Source organism: Danio rerio, chromosome 9 (assembly GCF_052040795.2).
Source record: "Danio rerio strain M-AB ecotype USA chromosome 9, GRCz13ab, whole genome shotgun sequence".
Lineage (NCBI taxonomy): Eukaryota > Metazoa > Chordata > Actinopteri > Cypriniformes > Danionidae > Danio > Danio rerio.
In genome coordinates, this window is record NC_141029.1 from 39,889,215 (window position 1) to 39,911,848 (window position 22,634).

Sequence of the window (22,634 nt, forward strand, 5' to 3'; positions counted from 1 at the left end):
ATTTACATCAAATACAACTAAAATAATATGATTACAGTAATGTATGTGAATATATTGAGATTATTTAAAGTGAATTATGATGTTCTAGAAACATCTAAACTAGCCGCTAGATGGCAGTGCGAGTCTTGAAGTCAGAGCGCACTTCTGACTCAACCTATGCGCCTGTCTGAAATATAAACATATATATTTTTAAATATGCACAAGTATAATAATTTACTGGTTAAATTTTGAGTATTAATATAATTTGTGAACATGCTGCTTTAAATGTAGAATATGTTGACAGTTTCCTGGATGTATTTTCTGGCAGGCATTGCGCTCGTCTACTAAGTTTACGGAAGAGCAACTGGTGGAAGTGAACGCAATTTAATGGATGAGAGAAGGATAAATCGTCGATCTACGTAGATAATACGCTTCAGTTTTTTTCTTTGACACATAGGAAAAGGTTACAAAATGCCGTTGTTTGGTCAAAACCCGTTCGATCAGGATGTGGGTGAGTTTGGCAGTGTTGTTTTTGTCGAAGTGATGTGGTCTTGACAAGTCAGTAACTAAGGGCCGATCCAGCAGCGCTCCGTTCACTGCAAGATCCTCAAGAGCTCTGTTATTGTTTTGTTTATCGGTCATTCATAACTTATTTATCAAAATCTAACTATTAAAGCTGTCAAATGTAAAATAGATAACTGACAGTGTCTTTGGGATGTTGTTTTGAATTTCAAGAACTTTTTAGATGAACACTAAATGCTGAAATTATTCTTTTTTCCATCAAAATTTCTTTTATTTTGAATTATGTCAACACAATAAACATGACGTAGATGACAGCATAGCAGTGTGCATAAGAAAATACATTTAATAATCAAAATATAGGAATACAGGTTTTTGAATAATATTAATATTTGTAATAAGGGCAACAACAATAATAGTGACAATAAGAATAAAAAACTGAAGAATAAACGACAAAGACATACTAAAACAAATGATAATTATAAATATATACACACACACACACACACATATATATATGTACCGGTCAAGTGTTTGAGGTCAGTTTTTATTAAATTCTTCATTTTTTTAGTTAATATTGTATGTAGTTTCAAATGAAATTATTACTCCGTTCATTAATGCTTTTATTACTTTTTTCATTAATTATAAAAAAATAATAATCATAATAATTAATATTAGAGAGATTTCTCATGTGACTCTGAAGTAATGAAGCTGAAAAAGCATCTTTAAAATCACTGGAATTAATGAATAAATTAAATTATAAAGTACTTTTGAACAGTTATTTTATAGTGCAATACCATTTTACAATTGTACAGTTTGTCCTGTAATAAAGGCAAAAAATAAAGGCAGCCTTAGTGAGCAGGAGAAGCTTATTTTAATACACACACACACACACACACACACACACACACGTATATATATATATATATATATATATATATATATATATATATATATATATATATATATATATATATATATTATATTATAATTATTATTACTATTAGGCCAGCTCAAAGTAAATAATTAAAAGAATAGTAATAAACAAATAGATTAAGATATTCGAAAACATACTGATAGAAGTCTACGGCAATGAAGTAAAGTTAGTAAAAGCCCAAACAGGGAACCTTAAACAACTACACCAAAACCATAAGTTTTTTTGTTTTTGGATGTCTCCTTGATTCAAATTATATTGAAATTGTTTTTAAATTTATTTTATTGCTTGATTACTGACAAAAATATTTTTTAAATATATATTTTTGTGGCAGGGTCTTCAGTACGAAATATGAAAATTCTTTAATGCTCCAATAAGTCATATAAAAAAGTAATAATAATTTAATAATAATAATTTATTAATATTTAATAATTTAATAATAATAATAGTTGTAATAATACTTTCTTTATATGCTTTGATTTTATTATTCTGGATGTTTACGATAATATTATTTATTATTATTTAGTGTAAAATAATAAATTAATCTAGTTAAAAATAATATAATAAAACATAATTGTGTATTTTTAATAATAATTCATGCTGATTTTAAGATCAAAACGTTCATTTTTAATTAAAAAACGTTTTTATTTTATGTTTTATTTTATTTATTTATATTTATTTTTAATTTCTAGTAAGCTTAAGATTCAGGTATTTATTCTGTATGTTATATTAAAATATTGTTTCATATAATTTAGTATAAAATAATAACAAATAACTGTAATTAAAACAATGTAATTATAACAAATAATAATGTATTACTATGCTGATACTTATGATCAAAATGTCCTGTTTTAAAAGTTTCTGATTTAAAAAAAAAAACGTTTTATTTTATGTTTTATTTGATTTATTTATATTTTTTATTTCTTGTAAGCATGAATGGGTGGAAGATTAATAGGAGCTCAGTTGTCAAAAGGCGTGGAACCTAACAGCACACAATAGCATGATCTTTGGTTTTATTTTCAAAGCTTTGTCCTTTTAGAATTCAGTTTATATAAACGTGTGAAACTGTATGTTCCTTTATGGAGGAAATTAAGGCATATTATTATTGTTCATTTTATTTATTTATTCATGAATATGTACTTTTCTAGATGTTGCAATTCAAGACGTCGTTGTTACGAGTAAGAATTAGTCATAAAAATGTGCCCAGTTGCTTTGTTCTTAAAGGAGGGGGCAAATAATTTCTGCTGGTGGATTATGACAGAAACTGTTGTGCCTGTTGTGACAAGCTGTAAATGTAAAATAACAGGCAAAACAGGCTGTCACTGCTTAACGGTATGCATATCTTATTTTCAATAAACCTATCCTTCGAACTCAGGGATGCAAAACTGATAACTAAAACTAAAAGATTTTCTTTTTAAAATTGTGGTTTTTATTAGTTTTAGTTTTTTAGTGTTTTGTTAACAGCATTTATGGTAAATGAGAAGACATTTCCTCCTGCTGGTTTAGACGTTTGTCAAACACTTATCAGTTTTTTTGATATGGTTCTAGAATGACCTTGCGTTAAGAGTCTCATTTGAATGCTCATTTGTATTTTCAGAGAAAGCAACTAGTGAAACCAACACAGTGGAGGACTGGGGCCTCATTATGGATATCTGTGACCGTGTCGGGACAGCTCCAAATGGGTGAGCTGAAAAATCAACACGCAAACAATATATGAATAGTTTTTCTAAATTCTAATTTTATTACCAGGTAGTTACCTTAATGTCACTAGTATATAGGGATGCACCGATCCTGATATTTGGATCAGATATCGGTTCGATAAAGAGCCATTTGAGGAGAGCTGAGCTCCAGCGAGGGGGAGCATGAGCTGTCGCTCCTCCTCCTGTAAGCTGTTTTAATGCGTACACCAACCCCACCCCTAACCCTACCCCCAGTGACATCACTCGCAGAAGAAGTGCAAAAAAGGTGGAGCTCAAGCTTAAGCTCCCCCTCGCTGGAGCTCAGCTCTCCTCAAATGGCTCTGCAGCGAGCACCACTTGCATATTTTTGCTGGATTGGGTATCGGCTAGGCTTGGGCGGTATCCAAATTTTGATACCGTCAAACCGCCTCCATATTTTACCCCGGTATCCGGCGTAATAAAAAAAAATTATGACGTAAGGCTCAGACAGCGTCACCAAACTGTTGGCTTAAGCCTAAACCATTCAGAAACTGAATACATTCTATGCGACCTTAGGCTCGCGGAGAGAGAGAGAGAGAGAGAGAGAGAGAGAGAGAGAGAGAGAGAGAGAGAGAGACGCAAAGCGACGCACAGCACCTCTCTCTCTCCCTCTCTCTCTCTCTCCCTTTTACACACACACACACACACACACATCTCTCCCGCGATTTATTCAGAAATTTACTCCCGTAAGAAATCTGGCCGGCTCCCGCGGAACAGCAGTTATACCCGATAGGTCCCGAGTCCGACAGGTACATTTTGATTGACAGCTTTATACAGCCCAAACCCGTTCACAGCCTACATTAAATGTGCTCATGCACACAGCTCTAATGCATTTTTTTCAAGAATGAGTCATTTATATGTTTTAACATCATTTATTCGTAACAAGCGTAGACTATAGGCCACTTGAAAGTTGGAACAAAGAAATAAAATAAGTCCTACAGCTGTAACATCGTAACATCTCAGCACTCTATAGGTCTAGGTAGGCTACATGCACTTAGCCTTTAAATTAGCCTACACACCAATGAAAAGTAATCTTGCTTAACAAATCAAATTAAAATAAACTCTAAATGGTGACGGGTATTTTGGCAATAACGAAATTAAGATAAAGGCTCTGCAAGATGTGTTTCTCCACTTCTCTTCACAATCTGGCATTAAGGCGGCGGTGAAGCTGAATATTAAAATAATAATGCCACCATTAGTCTGTATACTCTGTCTACATTATGATTATATGGTTTAATTAATATTTATTTATAATTTAAAAACCCTTTACGCACCAAGATTAGGCTACGTGTGTTTGTGGAGGAACATTATTAAATCCACTGTCTTTAGCGCAGTCTCTCACTCATGGTGCGTCCAGCAGAACTGAACACCCTTTCCTGCGGCTACAGGTCGAGATGCAGAGTTCTGATCCGGCTGATTTTGCAAGTTTTTGGTAGGATTGTTTGTTTATCTTCTACCAGTCAGGAACATGCATTTAATTTTCCATGACAGCAGTTTTACTTTAGCGAATGGCCTCTTCTTTTTACCTGTCAGCTTGCGGTTTAGGGCTCTACCGTAATACGCAGTGTATGAGCGACCGCGAAATACCTGCGGCTGGAATAACCGCTCCTTCTGAGCTAGTGACTGACTTGACCGCCGTCAAAATTCTCTTTTTTTACTACTTCGTCATCATTTGTTTCACCTTTGCAGGGATGGATTTTAATGCAGGGATTTGGATTTTTTCGGGTCTCGCCGGGTTCGGTCAAAGATCTTTAGCTCTAATGCAGACCTCTCGTTCATATTAACCACGTCTCCCTTCTGTTCAGTCGAAACTCCCAAACTGCAGGACACTTTGAAGTGCGACTCGTCACGTCACCTCTCCCCCTCCCTCTCCCCCTCTCTCCCTCCCTCTCCCTCTTCCTTTCCCTCTCTCCTCCACACTGTCCCGTGATGACAACCACACATACGTTTTTGTAGGCATTAAATAAAGGATATTTAATATTTTATGACGGTATAATGGTATTGAAACTGACACCGTTGCTATTTTTAGATCCCGCGGTATACCATAATACCGTAATACCGCCCAAGCCTAGTATCGGCCAGCTAGTACAGATCCAAAACTGATCTTGTGTGTGCGCTATTTTCTGTGTAATTTACAAGCCAACATTTCCCAGTGGTGGGTTGCGGCTGGAAGGGCATCCGCTGAGTAAAAACGTGCTGAATAAGTTGGCGGTTCATTCCGCTGTGGCGACCCCAGATTAATAAAGGCACTAAGTCAAAAATAAAATGAATGAATGAATGAATGAATGAATAAGCCAACTAAAGGCATAAAGGTAGCCTATTATAAGGCACTAGAAAGTTGTCATGTAGGCCTACTATATCCCAAATGTTCTGAATCCATTGCAGTTTATGTGAAGTTCAGATAAATATTCAAGTGCTTAAACTCATGTCCAGTTTAGCGTTTCCCGCTGCTGCCCCTGTCAATCATTGTTCATTTATTCATAATTCAAACTGCATGTCACGTTCATGACAACTTAAAAAAAACGCTTTCTCCAAGAGTATTTGTTCCTGTTAATATAAATAATCAGTGGAGAAATGCATTTAGATTTGCATTAAATGGGTTCATTTTGACCTGCAACAAGGAATTCATTGCTGTTTCTAAATCATGTTGCACTGTGTCTGTTAGATCAGCAAATCACATTCACAACACTGAAGTAGAGAGGGTTATTACCTGATCTTCACACAAATAGTAGGCCTACCTGAAGTTTAATATTAGAAAAGGCTCAATAATACATTGAACAGATCCTCAACGCACTGATTTCTTCCATTTGTGCTGCTAAGTTCTACTCTGAAACTTTAACAGACCAGTTTGAGTTTTGATATGGGTCAATAGTGGTAGCCTATTACAGATTTCAAATAAAAATCTTAATATTAAAAAAAGGAAACATAAGCTGGACCAGCAAAGATCAATGTCATAACGAATGCTCAAATAATGTAGCCTAGTTTACTGCAAGCATCATGTTTTTAGTTAGATTGTGCTGTCTGTAGGCCTATAGGTCTCTTATTTTTACTAAAGAAGATATATTATTTAAGTTTATCACAAGAACTATAGAAACTGTATTATGCTTTAAAAAAAAAAGGCACAGTATCGGGATCGGATCTGTAATCAGTCGATACTCAGAATTTTGTTAGGGGGTCGGATCAGTTCTGAAAAATGGTATCGGTTCGGTGCATTCCTACTAGTGTACACTGTTGTTTTATTGGTGCATTTTATTTAAATTATCTTTATTATGCTCAGCGTTCCAACAACTCTTGAAAGTACTTTAATTTCAGACATATGGATTCAAGACCTGGAAAGTGCTTAAAAACAAAAAGGTTCTTGAAAGTGCTCGAAAAAAATTGTTTATAGTTTTATTTCAACAATTGTCAAAAACAGAACAAAAAATACTGAGAAATCCTTCAATTAAAAATCTTACATTTATATCTTCTACAATAACACTGACATACAATGTTTATGTTGTTTTTTCGAGTTTGACATCTTTAAACTGCGAACCATAAATATGTTTGTGCCACTCTTTGTCATTTTCTTTTTCTTTCATAGTGCAAAGGATTGTCTGAGGTCGATCATGAAGCGAGTAAACCACAAGGTCCCTCATGTCGCTATGCAAGCATTAACGGTGAGCTTCTCAGTTCCCATTGTAAAGCAAAGGTGCTGTCAAAATGGTGTCTACAGTGTACAAAACAATCTTTTGTCACATTGTTTACATTCTTGGGGATAAAATAGGAGGTATATGGTTTCTATAGCCATTAAAATCTAAGCTGGAATATAAGATAGTGAGCTTTAATAACTGGCACAGCACTTGAACATCTCTAGACTCTGCTTGTAGCTGTTTATAGAAATTTCCCTATAAACAGTTCTGCCTTTAAAATGTACTACATACTTGTAGACAGGTTTGACAAACACTAAAAATCACAATGCACAGTACACACAGTACAAGCATACTGTTTTGATGAAGAAATGTGTGTCGTGTTAATAGGTCTGATTCTTTCTGTCTGTCTGTATCTGCAGAAATGTATTACAAGGGAATGGAGTTCTTGAATTTAAATATTATTATTATTATTATTATTATTATATATTTTTGTCAATTATAATTAAATGCAATAGTATGAAATAAATACTTAAATTATTAAAATTATTAAAAATCTTTATTCACTCTGCATAGTTACTTATTTAAAAGTAGAAAAAAGTTTTAAAAGTGTGGAAGTACTGTTTGTACAGAAGACGCTTCCATTGTAATGGAAATCCTGGATTGATCCAGGGTATTTTTTACATTTAGTGTTTCAAGGAAATGTGTTTAACGTATATATATATATGTATTTTGGTGAGTGTGCTCTGCTCGACAATATTTCATTGTTTTGTGAGTTGAGTCTCTTCAAAGGAACAGTCAAACCTGTTTATAAATGTAAACATTAATCCAAAAAATAAACAGTACATGTTTCATGTTTGCAAATAGCAAGAAAAGCAGTAAGAATTTATTGATTAAAATAGTGAAATAATGCTGTAATTTCCCTGTTTAGTTGCTAGGTGCCTGTGTTGCAAACAGTGGAAAAATCTTTCACCTAGAAATCTGCTCACGGGAGTTTGCAAGTGAAGTTCGTGGAGTGTTGAACAGGGTAAGAATATTCAGCTGACTTTATAATTATTATGCATGTATAACCAGATTATACAAATTATAACAAATTATACATTGACTATCGGAGGGGTTGGATTTTTTTTGAGTAGTTTGTGTCATACATGTTCAGTGAACCAAATTCATATATATGATACAGTTACACCTCATTTATTAATCAAACTTATTTTCTGTGTTTTTTTTATGGATAATAAATATATTTTGAGTAAAACACTTTCTATTTGGACTGTCCTGCTTTTAATGACTGCAGAAGTAACTCACTCAAGGAGATGACACTAGTAAAATGTTTAGAGTTTTGATCACATATTAACATTAAATATCTTATCTGATTTATGTATTCATTTATTTGTGTTTGTTAAATGTAAATTTATTAATGATTTTTTTTTTTTTGCCATGAAAATAGCTGTTATTTCTGACATGGCTTTAAGTAAAAATATATGATATGAATGGATTTTGACAAACAGTAACCTGCGATAGGCTATTTCAAGAAATGATTATCAAAGATGACCAATTTTTAATATAAAACAGAATTTTGCTGAACCGGGGGACAAGTTTGCATCAATGCACCAATAAATGGAGTATTGCACCTAGTAATTACTGTATAACTCCAATGTACTGGCATAGGCTTCTATTAAAATACACTATATTTTAATTTGACTTCACTTTTTATTCTGTATGTATATATAAACACCCAGTTTACAAGAAAAAAATGTTTTTTAATACTTTTTTAATATTTACAGCGCCTGTTTCAGTCCATTGAATTAATTTTACTTTTAATTAATTTGATTTTGTAATTATTTTATTTTATTACCCTAATCATGCATTGGCAATGGTATGAACTACTTTAGAGTGGTCAAATTTAAATCTACATTAACTAATTATTATTATTTATATTATAACAAAATATTATTATCATTATTATTATTATTATTATTATTATTATTATTTCAGATACAGAACAGTATTAAGCTATTTTTCAGATCCCCTCTACACATCTAGTTTTGATGGAGAGTTCAAGCATGTTGTCCTTAAAGGAGCGCTGTATCACTGTATATGGGAATGTAAAGGAATACAGAACTTCTGTGAAAAAAATATAGAAAAGATTCTTGAGGTTAATATACCAATGTCTCCTTTATTATTATTTTTTATTTATATCCCAAGTAGATCAAGTTAAAAAAAGCCGGAGCATATATTTATGAATCTATGTATTCTGCAAGCGAAATGGCTTATTTCTTTAAATTGGAAAGGTTTATGTGCAGCAAATAAAGGACGTTGGCTGAAAGAGATGGTAACAAACATGTGTATATTAAGATATAAATACATAATTTTTGATAGAATGTGTAAATATGTATGTACGTGTTAAAATATAATAAAAAGGAATTAAAAAAGGCGAATTATGTTTTTTAAAGAGTAATAATCATGCTTGTCTGTTGACCATTTCTACCATCCTCATCGTCTCCTTTTCAGGCTCACCCAAAGGTTAATGAGAAACTGAAGGCCCTGATGGCGGAATGGGCTGAAGATTTCCAGAAAGACCCGCAACTGAGTCTAATCGGTGCCACCATCAAGTCCCTGAAAGAAGAAGGAGTGACCTTTCCCACTGCAAACCCACAGGTATTCCTACTGGCTAACATCCTGCTGAATCTTTCTTTGAAGTCATCTATCCAGATAAACAGATGCTGGTAAACAGATGCTGCTTTTTGGCCTAGATAAATGACCTTTGGCTGCTTCTAGATCCAAAGTGGCTTTTTGCACCCCTGATCTGCATAGTTCATTAGTTATTCAGTTTGTGTGCACTGTTCTGGTAGGTCACAGAAATTGGTGACAGATGCATGTCTTTGTTGTCATCCCACATCTGCAATGTAGGTCGTTACATGGTTGTTTTGAAGTTTATATAGATGAATTGTCCGAATTAAAAAATGATGGGAAGCGTTGTTTGTATGTGTATGTTTGTTGTTGTAGTTTTTTTAAGGGGGGAGATTTATTAATTAATTAGGGCTGGGCAAAATTAATTGAGATTAATCGCATCCAAAATAAAAGTTTATTTTGACATAAAATATGTTTGTTTACTGTTTATATTTATTACGTGTATATATAAATACACACATCCATGCATACATTTTAAGAAAAGCTGGGAAAATAAGTATTAAACACTTTACCTGGGAATAATGTTTCTAAAGCTCTTGACATGGAATTGAACCAAATTTTGGTAAAAACCCCAACAATACTAACATAAAAAAAAACTGAAACATTAGTTATGTGTAATAACAAAAAAATGACACAATTAGAAAGTTCTGAACTACTGAAACATTTAATACTTTATATAAATGACTTTTTGGGTGATGGTAACTTAATTACGCCTCTCATATGGAGAATGCGCAGTCAGTTCGATTTTTTTTTACAGACATTAAAAGAGTGTAAAAATCTTGATGGTTCTGTGGGTCTCGTCTATTAAATCTGATGTTCATTTTGTATTTTTTATTGGATCCAAGTCAGGTGATTGGCTGGGCCATTCTACAGCTTGATTTTCTATCTCTGAAAGCATTTGAGAGTTTCCTTTTCTGTGTTTTGGATCATTCTCTTGATGAAATGTCCACTCTGGTTTCATATTCATCATCCTGATGTAGATTTAGGACAATGACGAAGGGCAGAGGCTTGCTGAATAACTGCTGAGAGATTTCAGCTGCTGTCTGGGCTTTCACTGCCTTTCTGCACTTCCCTTTCTTCATGTGTTCAATACTTATTTCCTGTGTCATTTCATTATATTATGCATAACTTAATTTGTTAAGCAATTACATTTTTTTTTTGCATATAAGGATTTCTTTGGTTGTCACCAACACCCTGGGAAAATTTCAAGTCAACAGCACCTTTTAAAATGTGCTTTCTGAGAAAAATGGTGACGTGTTCAATACTTATTTTCCCCGCTGTTTATTTAGATATAAAAATATATGTACTGTATATGATGCAAATTATATGTGAATTTAAATATACATGTAACAAAGTATTTTTGTGTAGTTTTGTCCCTATTTATGTGTGTGTATCACATATACATAGTATTTATATTAAATACACACACATATACTATGTCAAAACAAACTTTTATTTTGGATGCGATCATTTGCGAATAATCTTTGCCCAGCACTACAATTATTAAATAGTACATATATAGCACAATGTAGTTACAGGAACATTAATATTCAAAAATTAAAATATTAGGATTGTGGTCAGTAAGATGAATAAGTGAGTTTGTTTATTTATTTAAATGTAATATAAAAAAAAACTACTTTTTATTCAGGAAGTACACAATACATTGTTAGAATTCTTCTAAATATTTCAACATTAATTAAATGTAATTTTGCGATTCATATTTATCATAGATACTTGAAAGATATGTTATAGTGTATTAAAAACCTTCATTAAGCATTCACTATAATAATATAATGCACTAAGCTAATTAATTTGATTTGTAAAGACAATTTTGACGCATGTAAACAATAACAATGTTTTAATGTTTTGTGGCAAGTAATTGTATTTTTCACTATTAACAGCAAACAATACTTATACTTGCCATGAATAAACTTAATTCATTACTGAAATCATAAATTAAGTTTATCATACTTAGTTCATTTAATTGCAACTAGTCAAGGTAATTTAAGTTTTTACTTTTTACAGTGTACATCGAAATGGTCCATAGTATGCTTTTATACGCCAAACATATTAACTAACTAACCGTGTCTGGACCTGTTTTGCACAATTTATGAATAGCTTCTTTTGTTTTTGTTTTTTTGTTTTTCTTTCTTTCTTCATTCATACTTTTTAGTCAGTCTTTAAAAAAAAGAGCATGCTTAAAGTCAATAACCAATAGTAAGTTGTGTAAAAGATTAATTTACAAATGAATCATGTGACCAAACACTGTTTCTCACATGACATATCTGCTAACGCTTTAGCGATTTAGATTAGTGACGTGTGAATCAGCTGAGTGTGTCTGGAATGCTGAAGCTTGTGTGTAAACTTGAGACAAGAAAACCAATGGCTAGAATGGAATTTCCTGCCACATATTTGCTGTACTGCCCTCACAGCCCAATTTGAGATGTATCCTTTGTCCCTTCTTCCTTTATTTATGATAGACTTAGACCATTATGTTTGGCTGTGACTGTGAGACTACTTTTGTCCAGCTGTTAATAAGTGGCGACTATGTAAAATAGGTCATTGACTTTACTGTGTCACTCAAAGGTCGTTCTATATATGTTATCTAAAAACTACCTACTTTCGTAAATGGTTTGTGGGAATGATTTATTGGTAACCTTATCTGATCAGTATGCAGTATGTTTTTAGATACTATTTTTTTTTCAGAAATTACTATAGAACACCTATAGGTGGCATTATCATTCTGTGTATATACTGTATAGCTGTTGTGATATATATTTTTGGACACAACTATTTAAAGATTTGGGTTCAGTGAGATTTGTTTCAGCTCTTTTGTGAGTCCAGTGTGTCTTGAGATTAAAAAAGACATATTTTTACAAGATGTTTGTGCATTTCCACAGCAAAACACAAGAATTGATGCAAATAAGACTATTTTGGAAAAAAAAATCATCACAAAATTAGTCATTTTAGGCTGTAAAGGATTTTTTTTAAAGATGAAAATGTAACAGCAAAAATCTGTAGGTACTGTTATTTAAATAAATGATTAAATAAATAAATTCAATCAGGTCTGCACAATGTATGATTTCAGCATCAATATCTTAATGTGCAGATCTGCAGTAGTAACATTGCAATGTTAAGTCTGGATTATAGTCGACCAAGAGCTACAGAATAGTATGTAATCACTTCATTTATACAGAATTTATGCAAAAAAATAAATGTTTTTCTTACTTAGAATTTTTGTTTCTAGTCCAAATATCTACATTTCAAAGTAAAAACCAAATTATCTAACAACCCACTGACATAATTTAGCTTGTTTTAAAAACAGAGAAAACTCTTTATTTTGCCTTATTTCATCTGAATTTTAAAACAAAACACTATTTTTGCTTGATCTCAGAATTTTGTTTAGATCTACAACTAGAAACGAGACAAACTTTAGTAAGAGAAGCATTTTTTTGCATTGCGATTATTCAATTTCTGTACCTGACTACTGAATAGCCTCCAGACAATGGTCAAATATCGCTGTTCAACTATCTTGTAAAGCTGTATTTAATTTGCAATATTTATCACAGAAAAATAAAATATCGCAATGTCAGAATTTTTTCAATATATATTTTTCAGCCCTAAATTAAATAATTAATCATTTTAATAAATAAATTCTACCCATGATTGATATAGGGGCATTTGGAATGATACAAAGGATTTATATTTTAATTAAAAAGAAAATAATATATTATTTTGGTCTTTGTTTTCATCATAGAATATTGAAATAAGTGTTATGGTTTCCACAAAAATATGAAGCAGCAAATCTGTTTTCAATATTGCTAATTAAATGATCAATAAATCAGCATGCTAGTGTGGTTTTTGAAAGATTGTCTGACTCTGATACTAATGTTGAAAAATCAGCTTAGACATCACAGAAATCATTTATATTCTAAAGTATGATAAAAAAGTAAAACATTCAGCGCGATAGCCCAGTGGTTAGTGCGCTGACATATGGTGCGGCTGCGCTCTAGTCATCCTGAGTTTGAATCCCGGCTCGTGGACCTTTCCCGATCCTACCCCCCTCTCTCTCCCACTTCACTTCCTTTCAACCTACTATCCTGTCAAAAAAAAGGCAAAATGCCAAAAAATAAATCTTAAAAAAAAAAAAGTAAATCATTCCAGTATTTTTATTAAGTAAATGTAGGCTTGGTGAGCTTAAAAACTTTAAGAAACAATCAAAAATATAATCTGACCCATCTTCTGCATGTTTTGCATTATTTATATATATAAATAGCTGATTTTTTTTTTTTTTTAATCAGTGCTGATCTGTTATCATGTGATCTGAACTTGCAGAGCTCCAGCACAAAGCCTAGCAGCACTCCTGCCACCAGCAGAGCTTCTGCTGATGATGATCTGGCCAAAGGTAAGAAATGCTGTGCATGCTTAAATATTTTTAAATGTTAGACATTGTTATGTCTTGTGTGACAAATAATTTTTGGGCATCATTAAAGATATTCAGGACCGTATCAGAGGAGTGAAGTCTTCAGTGTGCAGATAATGAAACACGCTTTTTGTATTTTGTTGTTTGCAGCCATTGAGCTGTCCTTACAGGAACAGAAACAGCAGACAGAGACACGACCCCTCACAGTGATTGCCGATCCACCCTACAACACCAATGGAGGGAAAGAGTCACGTAAAGTACGCGCGCTCTACGATTTTGAGGCGGCTGAAGACAATGAGCTCACTTTTAAGGCTGGAGAGCTCGTGATCATCCTAGACGACAGGTAAACTGATTGTTTACGGAACATTATTTTATTACGTCGATGGCAACCGGAAGTTGCTGAGATTTTAATTTCAGTATATTGATGTACTTTTAACTGAAATGGAGTATTAAGTAGGGGGCGGGGCTTTCTTTTTGTGCATCATTCCTTTATCCGCTTGTTAAGTGTGACGTCACGCGAAGCGGCTTCCCGGTCCAAGCGCTCTATTCAACTGAATGGGGAGACTCATGAAATGGTAATAATAAACGTTTACAAAGCGATTTAATGCTTTCGAAAATCACGATGGCAGTATATATGTCCATGCCTAATATCCGATGGCCAGAAAGTGATTGTTTTTTATAAATTGTAAAATATTTGGTATTTGTTATGCAGCAAGCCCAGAGATTGTTGTGCACACTATGATTTTATGTAAAATTAACTTTAATGTGTGATAGGAATAAAACGTGATCATAAACGAATGATTTCTCCACTCAAATGAATGGCAGCTTGGACCCGGAAACAGTTTTACATACATCACAAACACGTCACCACTTAACAAGCGAATAGCAAACCAACGGGAAAAGGGGCGTGGTTAAGAATATTGTGGTTGAAGCTATTGACCTTATTCTAAATTGCGGAAGTGCGCCTGTTTTTGCGATTGTTTTAGAACTTCTGATTCAGTCGCCTATGGGAGAAATGACTAGGAATAATAAACGGCAGAAAACGGTCAAACTACTTGCTCTACAAACAAATGTTTGCATGACTGTACAGACCAAGTAGAATAATGTAATAAGAAAATGTCAGTTTGCAACATCAAACAGTGAAACGAGCAGTTTTTAATGTCTAAAAATGAATGGAAGTGAATGAGACCGGAAGTCTCGAGCCAAAAAGATTAAAATGGCTGCTCACGCTCGTCGGCAAAGAATAAGGTGAATAAAACTGATGTCAACAGAGAAGGATCACTACTCCTAACATGGAGAAAATTGGTCAGATTTGATTGAAGATTACCCAAACAATGTTATTTGAGTGGATTAACTTGCACAAATGAATTGTTCCCCCAAAGAATAAAAATGTGCACTAGCAAAATAAACATTGCATATTTGGATTCTACACAGACTTTAGCTAATTTTAAATAAATAAATATCAAAAAATCAACCTTTTTCTTTTTTATCTTATTAAATAATAATAAAAAACATTTCAAATCCATTCATTAAAATCTTGCATCTAAAATCTCATAAAATGAGGGTTTAAAGAAAGTTTTAATAAATTAACAAATTAAATACAAATATTTAAAATATTGTTTATGCTGTTTTCAAATATCCCATAACCTAAATTAAATGTTCATTATTCAACAATAATTTGGCTGTTATCCAACAGTGATCCAAATTGGTGGAAAGGCGAGAACCATAGAGGAGTAGGTCTCTTCCCATCAAACTTTGTCACCACCAACCTGAATGCTGAACCAGATCCTGGTAATACTTTGTAACCTGGTGCATAAATAATAATTTTTCTACTCGGATTGAGTGAGCTGATCTTCTGAATTTTCTTTCCTGTAGTGATGTATGTTGAGAAGACAGTAGTCCCAGAGGAGCCAATTGTTGAAGTCAAAGCTGAACCTGAGCCTGTATATATAGATGAGGTATCTTTTGACTAACTTAATCATTAAACTGGAAATGAGTCTAAATAATTGATTGAATAAAGTGCTCTTAGTGAACATCTCTTGGGGTCTTGTGTTAATTGTTTTCTCTGTTCTCTGTTCAGGAGAAGATGGACAAAACTTTATACCTTCTCCAGAACACAGACCCTGCAGATGCCACACCCGACGGCCCAGAGCTGCTCACATTAGAAGGTACCAGGACTCTGTGATTGTTGCTGTTGAAATCTATAGGGAATTTGTTTAGGTGTGAATGATATGAATAAAGAATGATACTGAACCATTTTCACAGGCTGATGTTGAGTTTTCCACAAAGGGAGTTTCTTATTCATTGTCTAAGATAATATCAAAATGGTTGTTTTAGAGCTTACTTTATTGAGTTGGCTACTCTGCAAAAATAAAAGGCAAGGCAAGTTTATTTATATAGCACATTTCAAAGTATTAATATGTACTGTAAGTATTAATAAAACAAAAGCAATAGTATTTATTTGGAAGATGAACTCTATTAAAGTGCAGTTCAAGCTATGAAAAGCTAAAAAAAATGGAAAGGTTTTTGTTTTTCATATTTATGAAATATAATATAGTAACATTTATTAACAACATATAGTAACATAATATTATCACAAAAAAAATTCTGTTTTCCCAAAACATAAATAAATGTTTTTCCAAAAAAACCATAGTGGTACATTTTAGTCTCTCAGAGCAACACTGTAATATTTTGTTTTTAAATTATTCATTTGATTCAGTGATTCAAGGATATATTCATCAAGTGGCTTGCTCTGTTTTTATAAGAATCAGCCTTTTTGAATGAATCATTTGAATCATTATTCACTACAAATTTACAAATTTACAGTTATGATTAACATTGACAATCTGACAGTAGTATGATTTGTTGTGGTGTAATGGATCACAAATCTCACAGTTCAGATCACGTTATGTTTTTTTATTTACTGATCGAACTATTTTTCGGATCAGCCAAAAAGGACTGCAAACACTTTTGGTTTAAACAAACAGAATTTAGTACCTGTAATTTTATTAAAAACAAGAGGAAGAAATAATCAGCTGAATAAATATAAATAGTAAGATATTCAGTACTGTGAAAAAATCAGTTACCACCGATATCACTAAATGTATAAATCTAACATTATATTTGTACAAACCATATTTATTTTAGTCTCATTTTCAATAAATGATTCAGTTGTTCACTCATAAAACTTCATGTTTCATTGCTAGATGTGTCATCGTTGAAGAGTTATTCAGTGGCATATTTTGATGGCTGGTTGTCGCCACCTATTGGTTAAATAATATAATTACTGCCTACAACTTTCATTTTTGAGCATCAAGTTAAATGCGGTTGTTGCTAGATCGGATACGTTTACGGCTGGAAGTTAACAAGAATTATTTATATTATTTATAAAATTTCCCATTTATTGTATTTTATTCATGTCTACCCCCACCCCGACCCTAAACCCAACTGTCCCAGTAACGTAAAAACAGTAGATGTACAGAGTATTATTTATGTTATCTATTTAATTACCCAATAAATTATATTTTTTAACGCCTACCCCCACCATAACTTTAAATCCTACCGTCACAGTACTGTAAAAATATTAATTATTGTTATACAGCGTAATAAAAAAACTGCTGCGATATTAATGTGCATATCACACTTCCGGCCGGCCGCATATCTGATCCAGACTTTACTGTTAAATGCATGATGGTGATTTTAATCTTTACCATAAACATCAGTGGTTATATCTAAATTATAAACTGTTCTCCCAGTACTTTTGTGTTATTTTACTGTTTGTAAACTACAGACTAAATATCTGTCTTGATTATTATGTTTTCCTACACAGATTTGAATGTAGTGATTCGAAGGATTAATAAACATGCAAATCACCGTCATTTATAATTTATGTTGCATGGTTGTTGAGATCCTAATGATTAAATGATTAATCCTGCAGCTTACACTGAATGCATTAATGCAGGCTAAACAAGTAGTGACAGAAAACACCTTCAATAAACTAAGAATCCCACCACATCCCGAATAACCTACCACAACCTCTACCGTCATCATTATATTTTACAGGAAAGCTTAAATGTTTTCATACATGTGATGTGAATGATGCAAAAGGCGAACTCTCTGCGATCATTACAAATTTAGGATTAATCTACAAGCAAAACAAAATTATTAATCGGTGGGTCACGTGTGTTCTGATCTGTGGGTTGTGATCCATATGAAATCACGGATCAACTGTGACCCGTTGCACCCTTACTGTTTGTTACATTATTCTACAGAATACTCCATTTTGATTGGTTAAAAACTTTGCATAATAACTGCCACTGAATAAATGATAGACCTTTTTGCAAAGTGTGTAACTATGTTCTGTTTATTTTCAAGATGCTTGTGAAAAGATGAACCCATTGATCGACGAGAAACTACAAGAGATTGACAGGTTTGTTGAAATCAAAACTTCCCCCAAAACGTCCAGTCTCTGCATTTGTGAAGAAAAAAAACATCTTCTGTAACTCCTGCAGGAAGCACTCCGAGTTGTCCGAACTGAATGTGAAGGTCCTGGAAGCTCTTGAGCTGTATAACCAGTTAATGAATGAGGCTCCACTGTACAATGCATACTCCAAAATGCAGTCGCTCCAAGGCACTTACCCAGCAGCCCCTCCTCATCTCTCTATGCAGGTTGGCCATTTGAAGGAAGAATTGCTGATTTTTTCATTTTTTTTTTATATCCCAAAGCTTCAACCTGACCTTGCAATTTCTTTCTTTTGTGTCTCTCTCAGGGCTATCAGCCATCAGGAGCCTACATGTCTGCTGGTGTCCCACAGGGCTATAGTCTCACAGACCAAGCTGGACCACTCTGCTCCATGCCTCCTTCAATCAATTCAGTGGCTCCCAGTCAGCCTGCACAACCATCTTACATCAGGTAATCCTGTTAGTCTCCCTCTGATTTTCAAACGGCTTTATGAATGCTTCTTAAGTGCTTTTTTGGCCTCCAATTAAAATAAAACTAACCTTTTTAAAGACCAATGGTGAATAAGGAAATATACATTAGTGACAGTCTCTCCCTCATTTGCATAAAACTTGTTTTTGAATCTGCCACTATGCTGACACATACGCATTTGTAGCTCCGCCCTCTTTTGAAAAAGAGCACAATCTCATTTGAATTTAAAGCGACTGTCACCAAAATGCCACAGTTTGGATCAAAACTTAAACAGGGCAGATTCAAAGAGTTATAAAACATTATTTGTGTGGTATTTTGAGCTGAAACTTCACATACAAAGTCTAATGGGACATCTGACACTTATTTTACATCTTCTAAAAAGTGGCAAAATAGGTCCCCTTTAAATATTTGTCATTAAACCTGATTCTGAATTCTAGAATCGCAGTCAGAATTACAAAATACAGGACAAGATAAACAATGCTTGTGATTTCTTTTCTAAATTCAACATCATTTATTTTATTGTTCATTCAAAACATATATGACACTCTAAAATGAACTTTAATGGTAAATATGCTGATGATTAGTACACCCAAAAGGAAGGCACACATAGGCCTGTCTTTGGACGTACAGTATTTACGAGGACAGGCTGGAAAAAGTGGCCTCTTAATTGTCTCCTGGGCCTCTGGCGGAGAGTTAACTGTGGGCACATACCGGATAGGAAGCGGACATGTCACTGCAGACCTGTCTGTTCAAAACAGTTCATCTAGGTTCCATGTGAACAAAGAGGCATCAATGTGCTTGTATAAGGATATCTCAGAAAAGAGTGTGTAGGGCAGTGATCTCAAACTCAATTCCTGGAGGGCCGCAGCTCTGCATAGTTTAGCTCCAATCACCTCCAACTCACACCTGCTTAATAGTCTGTTGTAGCCTTGAACACCTTGATTAGTTGGATCAGCTGTGTTTGATTTGGGTTGGAGCAAATCTGTGCAGAGCTGCGGCCCTCCAGAAATCCAGTTTGAGACAGCAGGAAAAAATGTTTGGATTTTAAAAATGTGGCATTTACTCAAGTGTGTGACCCACTTTATGCTTCGTTTTGATAAAGTTTGAGGCTGTAAATTCTGTGATAAGAGTTACATGTAAAATGATTATTATTTTTTTTAATTATGAGTCATAACCTACCAATTGACTTTGTGTGTTGATTTGCATTATAACAAAGTTTTCACCTGCATTTAGGAAGTTATGGGTAGGAACTATAGTCTCACTCTGGTGTAATAATCAAGACATTTGCTGCCATGCAGCCGGCACAATGATATTACACAGTGCTGTTACCTAGTTATCTAGCTGGGGACTATTTTCAAGTGCTGTGTAATATTATTGTACCTACAGCAAAGTTCCTTGATTATTATGCTGGAATATGAGTATAGTTCCTAGTTATTTCGACCTAGAAAATAGCAACTTTTAATTTTCCATTGGTCTTCGTACATGATTGAACTCCACAAAAGTCAAGTTTACATTGGAAAATTTACCGAAATTCAAGTCTTTTTTTTTTAACATGATGCTAATGGTCTAATCCAATTAAATGATTTATGCTAAGCTAAGCTAAAAGTGCTCTTGCCAGATACAGATTTCAACTAAAGTGATTTAAAAATAGTAAAACTCAATTGTTTAGCTCTATTTGACTTGTAAAATCCAACTATTTCCAAAAACAGTGGAGTGTTCCTTTATTAAAACACTAGAGAACTGGTCAGTTCTATGATTCTGAATGTGGTAAAACCTCAATAACCACTTATTGTTTATTTATTACAGTGGCCCAATGAATGCACCATATGTAAACCAAGCCCCTGGAGGCCCCACCCCTTACCCGCCACAGATGGGTGTGGCTATGGACATGTCAGCCTATCAGAACGCTAATCCTGGTCTGCCTCCCACCTCCTATCCAATGTCAGCTCCGGCCCAACCTGCCCCTCAGCAGCAACAAGCGGCTTTCTACCAGCAGCCCCTTTTATAAGGCTACATGTTTGACTATTCAGCCATAAATTTCCAAGTTTAAATTCCAAACGTTGAAATGAGGCCGAGGGTATTTTTCCTCTCTCATGCATATTGATGTCAAGGGGTATGCAAAGATTTACTGACATATGGCGTCAGCGGACAGACATGTAATCCTCTCGAAAATGCATTTATTTTTTTCCCCTCCCATTTACTAACTCATGAAGCGGTTTAGGGCTGTTGATGGAATCGGTCACAATAATCATAGACAGCATTTTCACCATCTTGTGATAAACACCAGCATATGTGACTCTTTCTCTGATTGCGAATTAAGATATAATGGTAAAGTGCGTACATCTTTAAGACTTTTGATTAATTGTTGCCATTTTTCCTTTGTTTCTGGGTCAGCCAATCCTAAACTTTAATTTCTTGCTCTTCGATAGCAAATGTGAGAGTTTTATAAATAAATATCACCATGCATTATGGAGAGGACAAATGTGTGAAGAAGATTATACGTGATCACCAAATCTGGAATGAATTTCTGTGCCAATACACAGAGCACTTGTGTAAACTCCTACAATCAGAACGACGGTTTTAGAGTTCGATGTTTCATGTAATATTTCATCAATTGCTTTGGTTAAGAACTGACGGTGGTCACAAATGCAATCCCTTTATGGTCAATCCATATGTTTCGCTGTATAATGATATTTATGATATGCAAGTACTGCTTGTGTTTGCATTGTGGGTGTTTGCTGTTGTTTGACTTAATTTAAGCGTGTAAAAATGCATACGGTGTAATTCATCTGGTCTACAATTTTATTCAGCCCGGAAATGAATTAATTGTCGTTTTCCGATTCTTACGTATGTGCTTTCTCACCCATTTCTTCTTGCCTGAAATGGGAAAATGTTTGATTCCTTTATAGTCCATATAGTCAGCTTTCATTCTCATTCATTTTGGATTAATGTAGTAAAATATAAATAAAAAATGTCTCTTTTCATAAACAGATGTTGTATATTAGATGTTAAATATCTGGCTGTACCGCACCTTAACTTTATAAACATTTATTTACCACCAGATGCCTTGTTCTTTCACGAAACAAAAATAAATGTAGAAACCAATGCGGAGAACTTATTTCAGGAGCTGCTGTATATTTGTAAACCTGTATGTTTAAGAGATTTAGAGGGAAAAACTATTGTACTCATGGACTCAATGTTTTGTAACATCAAGATTTCTTTATATCCTGCCTGCTCTTTTTTTTTCTCAAATTCTTTTTGTAACACGGTGAACTCTTATAGTCTTCAGAAAATAAAAACTACCTGTGTTTCAAAGGTTGCTTTTTGTATTGATTCAATTCGGAGATGCATTATTTATGCATTTTTATTATATACAGTTAAAGTCAGAATTATTAGCCCCCCTGAATTATTAGCCTCCCTCCCCGTTTATTTTTCCCCAATTTCTGTTTTAACGGAGAGATTTTTTTCCAACACATTTCATAATAGTTTTAATAACTCATTTCTAATAACTAATTTATTTTATCTTTGCCATGATGACAGTAAATAATATTTTACTAGATATTTTTCACTACACTTCTATACAGCTTAAAGTGACATTTAAAGGCTTAACTAGGTCAATTAGGTTAACTAAGCAGGTTATAATAGTTAGGCAGGTTATTGTATAATGAAAGTTTGTTCTGTAGACTATTGAAAAAAATATATAGCTTAAAGGGGCTAATAATAAAACCAAAAGACTTTCTCCAAAAGAAAAAATGTTATCAGATATACTGTGAAAATGTCCTTGCTCTGTTAAACATCATTTTGGAAATATTTG

At 33.6% G+C, this 22,634-nt stretch overlaps 1 protein-coding gene across 1 annotated transcript; it reads left to right on the top strand.

Moving 5' to 3' along the window:
• Positions 1-325: 325 nt before the first annotated feature.
• On the top strand, positions 326-22,135 carry stam2 (signal transducing adaptor molecule (SH3 domain and ITAM motif) 2). The gene is made up of 14 exons (NM_001007369.2): positions 326-490; positions 3,030-3,114; positions 6,731-6,806; positions 7,708-7,803; positions 9,288-9,434; positions 13,803-13,872; positions 14,041-14,233; positions 15,587-15,681; positions 15,766-15,848; positions 15,971-16,058; positions 18,265-18,319; positions 18,402-18,558; positions 18,660-18,802; positions 20,627-22,135. The coding sequence occupies exons 1-14, from the start codon at positions 451-453 to the stop codon at positions 20,826-20,828; spliced, it is 1,530 nt and encodes a 509-aa protein (NP_001007370.2). The 5' UTR covers positions 326-450; the 3' UTR covers positions 20,829-22,135.
• Positions 22,136-22,634: the final 499 nt, after the last annotated feature.